Genomic DNA, 5995 nt, shown 5'->3' on the forward strand with positions numbered 1-5995 from the left:
AGAGCCAAAATGCGCTGTGGTTTATATGACTATAGTGTACATAGAAGAAAATGGAGGGCATCTCTCTTTAAACAGCCTATTCAAGAACAGAGTATGCTGTAAGTAAGTTCAGTAAAAAAAAGTTACGATACTGTATATGGCACTGGAGTACAAAAATAAACTCAGTTGGCTGTTTTGAATTTACACCCTACACATACAAAAAGTAATACAGAAAAACAAAAATTACTTGATGCCATACTAAACCCTGAACCTATGCCCAAGAATACAACAAATACATAAAAATATGTAAAACTAAAATATGTGGAAAATCAATATTTCTGAACTTTTGAGCAACAAACTGTCAGCCGGACCCCATTTAAGAAGCTGTATTTGTCAGTTTTGCCAGCACCTCACTCAGACCTCTTAAAAACACCAGTTTGCCTGCAAACATATTTGCTTTACACAAAAGGCAGCTGTCGTTGTCATTAAGATACGTCTGGATGCAGGGGCCACACCCTGCCACCTGACCACAACATGCAGTTATTACAAGCACAGAATTGGGCATGTTTGTGCACATCTTGCATGCTAAAGCATCTCGCAGAGAGGAAGCAATGGATAGCGACTTTGACACTTCAGAAACTTTCTCCTTCATCTCCGCCAACACTTCAATCTGTTGCACTACCTGTAGCACATTAGCCTTAATGTGGTTGACTGAAATGGATAGCTCGCTAAATTTTTCATCCATGTTTTCAGCTAGCCTTGATGCAGAGTTTTTTATCTCCAGTTCAATGTCGAGCAGGCCATCTAGAACTTCATGTTCTTCAGAGCCAACCCTGAAAATAGTGAAAAAGACATGTCCATTACTTCAGAGACAATATCAGCATTTCAATTCACAGCAGTCTATCTGTAAAATCAACAATATCAAGAGTTTGTGTAATAAGTCATCATTAATAGTTTTATTACAAATTTTAAATGTTACATTAAAATTATACCACCGTAGATTCTTAATGTTATTGTATGTGGCCACTATTTCACTATTCTTCAGGTTTATAATCTTTTTTTTCTTTCAATTGTTTGTAGGTTTAACAATTTGCTTTAAAATTTAATTGTTGACTGATTTTGCGGACCTATTAGACTGTTACTAGCTATACATTTTTATTATATAATAAAATAATGATTTGTTAGGTGTTGTCATTTGTATTACATTATTATGCCTATCATAAACATTTTGTTAATGTGCTATGCAACAGGAACAAAATACTGACTAATGCCGATGCGGTTTTCACAACAGTGTAAGAAATTGGTAAATTCTCTTATTCTCAAAGCATTCTTGACCAAATTTGTGAATATAGTTTTTTCAATTTGGAGTATGCGCATGTTTGTGCCTGCTATATGCTTTGATGCTTAAGTAAAACTATGGCGGGCCAATTTGATAATACTAGCTTAAAGAGTTAGTTCACCCAAAAATTAAAACTCTGTCAATAATTACTTACCCTAATGTCATTAGACACCTGTAAGACCTCTGTTCATCTTTGGAACACAAATGAAGATATTAGTGTTGAAATCCGATGGCTCAGAAAGGCCTTCATTGACAACAATGTCATTTCCTCTTGTAAGACCCATAAAGGCACTAAAGACGTCGTTACAAAGCCCATCTCACTGCAGTGGCTCTACAATCATTTTATAAAGCGACAAGAATAGCTTTTGTGCGCAAAAAAAAAAGAAAAAGAAAAAAGGAAATCAGAATCATTCTACTTGCAGTAATGACGTAGATAGACCTTGAAAACAGTATAACTGTTGTATGTACAAGACTGACTGGTAGAGGGAGTGCGCTTAGCGCAACCTACAAACTCCTTGTGAGACTTTGAAGCTAGCTTCTGCTGATGACACTGCAGACTATTATTCAGTAAATTTTTCTTTAATTAATTGCACCCCTGACTTTTGGTCTATATTTTTCATTGTTGCCAATGGAGGCCTTCCTGAGCCATCGGATTTCAACACAACTATCTTTATTTCTGTTCCGAAGATGAACACATGATCAACGCATCCTGGAGTGTCTGCTGAGACTGTGTCAATGGGTGTCTCCATATGAATTTGCCTCACTGGCACGTCTTCCTCAATAAAGCCTTTTATTATCTTGTTTGACACTAAGAACCTGCTTTGAAACAATCGTCATTGTAAAAGCGCTATATGAATAAAGTTGATTGATTGATTGATGAACGCAGGTTCTATGGGTTTCGAAAGACATGAGGGTGAGTAACTAATGACCGAATTTTCATTTTTGGGTGAACTAACCCTTCAATAATAAAAATAATAATAATAATAATAAGTACATGATACTATATTGTCACAACCCTATTTTTTTTTTTTTTTTTTGAATTTTAAACATTTCTTTGCTTAGGGTATAGGTTTCAGAATGAAAGATAGTAACTGTTGATCATTGAGATCAAAGCATTGCATCACAGACTGTTCGGTTACTAGTACAGTTACAGACGTACAGGTAACCGTTAGATACTGGTTTTACTATACAGTGTATTGTTGCATAACTGTATATATTTAAGCATGTAACTTGATAATTTTGCCTGCTTTAAAGGCCTTGAGAAGCTTTCCTTTTATCACTGATTTTGAATAGACTTGGGTTGGATTTCCCAAAACCTTCTTAACTCTACATTGTTCTTAAATTATACCTTAAGCTGTGTAAATAGATCATTTTGATTCTTGAAAACAAACTTGCCTTTTCTTTTTGGAGGCACTTTCAAGTCTTCCCGTCTTGAGCTTGGCCAGGTCTACGGTTCTGATGGCGTAAACCTTCCGACTCGATGTTTTCCAAAATTCCAAATCTAAAATGCAAAAACAGCATTAAATTATGCCCACATAACATTTCACAGTTTCTGCTTACATTTTAAAACTTTTACACAATTTAAGAATAACTGCACAATCAATATGCGAGGAAAACCTAATTTCTAGCACATGTTTGTTGGCCTTTTTCAGTCACGGTGTTACAGTGTGCTTCCAAAGCCACTTTTTCACCTTCGGGCCGAACGGTTCTTAGAATGGTAAGGAACGGTTCCAGACGTGTTTCCACTCGAGCCTGGTACAATTTGAGCAACGCAAACACAAATTAATAATCCGCCATAACGCAGCCGTTATTACATGATCTCATGTCATAAGTAAAGACTGACGCTTTTATATTACATTCAAAAGAATGGCAGTGATCAGCCTCACAGTGGAAAACGAAACAAGCACCAGCTGGCAAGGAAAGGAACTGTTACACTATGAGGACCGCTCAGGGGTGCGTTCCACAAAAGCATAGTTGCTAACTAAGTTAGCAACTTTGTTGGTTGCAATGCAATTTCCCATTGCCAACCAACTAAGTTGCTAACAGGTTAGTAACTATGGTTTTTTGGAAACACACCAGTCCGATGGTGGAAAAGCGGTTATATAGTCTTGACAAACCCACTTACAATAGCCTAACACTATGAAAACAAAATTTTAAAAGTTTTTAGTTGTCTAGTTTGCTTGTGTACCAATATAATAGTTTACTTAAAAAGGTAATGGATGCAAACTGAGACATATTTAACCAACACATACATCTTGTGTGTAAGGACTCTTTGTTAAGTTGATAAACATGTATGGTAGTTTAGGGGACAAACATGTGGACATTTGCAGTGAAATACCTTTGGTTTCTGAAGTATCCGCAATTGCCAGCCCTTTTGCATCGCAGATACTGTAGCTGTCAGCGGAATTTAAATATTCCTGCACCGTTTGTCCCACTGCCTGCACACCCTGGCCTTCAGATATTGTGACATGCACTGTAGCTGTGACAGAGAAAGTATTCATAACCAGTTATATGGTTCTCAACTCTAATGGGAACACCCCAAAATACTGCACATTTTTTCTTTCAGACAATTTTTTTTTGGACTTTAAATGGAGGGACAGAAATCCCTCAGGTTTCATAAAGAATATCTTCATTTGTGTTTGGAAGTTAAACGAAATAAGACATGATGGTGAGTTCATGACGACAGTTAACATTTGTGGCACATTTGTAAATTTGTGTTTGGGTGAATTATACCTTATAAATAGGCCGACTACAGCAAATTGATCCTTGGATTAAAAAAACTTTATATTGCGAGTCATATCGTTTCCATCAACAATACATATCGTCACATTTTTATATCACGATATATTGTTTAACGATATAATATTACACCCCTAATGCGCAGAGATGGTGGTACTCCAGGCCCATGGCTGATCCAATTTAACATTAGCTAGAGCATATGAAGTATAATTTTTGAGCTTAAAGATTTGGAAGGATACAAATACATACTGTAGGGAGATATTTTCCCGCTATCCTCAATGTCCGCTACATAAATCTGCTTTCTTGCAGATTTGGATCTTCGGAGAGGGTTTTGGAATGTATTGGATGGGTGTGTAAAGGCAGCACTCCCTTTTGGGCGACAGGATACTGGTGTTGAAGGGCCTGCAACTGGTGTCAAAGCTTGTTCTTTGCTTGTCCCTGACACAGCAAAAGATCCTCTGTCTCTCATGAGGGTGGTCTGGAACTGTCCAGATTGATCTGGAAAAAATGTTTCTCTTGTGATGTCATCTTCTAAGTAAAGACTATCTGGCTCGACCTAAAGGGAAGGAAACAATAATGCTCGATTAATGTCACTGCTTAATGCCTGTATAGTAGCCTTCAGACTCACTGAACAGTTTTTTTTACAGCTTTTATTGAATAATAATGACCACTCAAGCGACCAGACTACTGACATTAAGCATTCAATCACAAATCTCAGGTTTCTATGTGAACCGGTCATCCAGAGCTTCCCACTCGTATTTACAACTTTAATTTTCTAAAAAAAAAAATACTTATAAAATATGGATTGCATTATTTCATGATCAAGTATAGATCAGTGGAACTGTATTTTTACCATATGTTAAGAGGCAAAATTCAATTTAAACAGGACAAACTGAAATGACATTATACAAAACTTCTGCCAACAAATTTTAAGGCTGTACTTGGCCAGCTGGCAATAAAGATGAACGACTACGCATTACTAAAGTTTTGCCTTGGAAGCAAATTGTGCGCACAGTTAAGTGCAGAGTTCATTTAACGTTACACAGCAGTGACACCCATAGGTGACACCGCGGTTTCAACTGAAACAGAAACTTTTATGCGGTTTGGGGGGCTGCAAACGCAACCTTTAGAAGAAAAAAAAGGTTTCAAAGCGCAAGTTTCTGAAAAATAATCATTTACGGTCTCTAACCAAAAAATAATAATTATGAAACCGCCAAACGGCAATGTATTACGCATGCGCATTAAGCTTTGGCGGGGTAACACCTGTTTCTTCTTGAGAAAACGATAGCGCCAACTACTGGCCGGACTTGCATAATACAATATATATTTCGCAGATCGTTGCGACAAAGTTGGTGTCTGTTTTTTAGCACATCGTTGTCGTGTAAACACTACAAATTAGGAGTTATTAATAACCGTTGAAGTTTACGTTCCAATTTAACCCTCGCCAGCGCAAGCACTTGATGCTGGCTGCATAACGCTAGCTTAACTGTCAAACTACTATAACATTAACGAAAGTAATTAAAGACAAAAGAATGCACGAAAGATTTCAAAATAACTAGTTACTCACCTTAAAAATGGACTCCAATCGGTCCCTCGACAGATCTCTGGCTAGCATTATCAGCCTTTTTACGCCGTGGTGTAGGCTGAACTGTGGCTGGTACAGGTCCTCCATGATTACTTGTATGATAATGTGAAGTGCGCCCAATTGTTGGTAATGACCATAGACGGTAATGACGCAGATATTGCATAGCTGCTTCTGTCAAGCGCACACACCGCCACCTACTGTTCCGAATGCCCGTCTTTATCTTCTGACGTGTCTCGTTTTACTATGGACTGCCTGTGCAATGTTTAAACATTTATCTCTTGCTCTTTATCTCCCTAATTCTTTCACAAATCTTATGATAGATGTATTATTTTCATTCTTTATTTTATTTTGAG

At 37.2% G+C, this 5995-nt stretch overlaps 1 protein-coding gene across 1 annotated transcript; it reads right to left on the minus strand.

The window, feature by feature from the left end:
- Nucleotides 1-355: 355 nt before the first annotated feature.
- LOC137048720 (uncharacterized) lies at nt 356-5729 on the minus strand. Its single transcript, XM_067426952.1, has 5 exons — nt 5625-5729; nt 4307-4613; nt 3657-3797; nt 2714-2819; nt 356-812 (listed from the first exon to the last, which is right to left on the minus strand). The coding sequence occupies exons 1-5, from the start codon at nt 5727-5729 to the stop codon at nt 356-358; spliced, it is 1116 nt and encodes a 371-aa protein (XP_067283053.1).
- Nucleotides 5730-5995: the final 266 nt, after the last annotated feature.

The sequence above is a fragment of the Pseudorasbora parva genome, chromosome 2, assembly GCF_024679245.1.
Source record: "Pseudorasbora parva isolate DD20220531a chromosome 2, ASM2467924v1, whole genome shotgun sequence".
NCBI classification, from domain to species: Eukaryota; Metazoa; Chordata; class Actinopteri; order Cypriniformes; family Gobionidae; genus Pseudorasbora; species Pseudorasbora parva.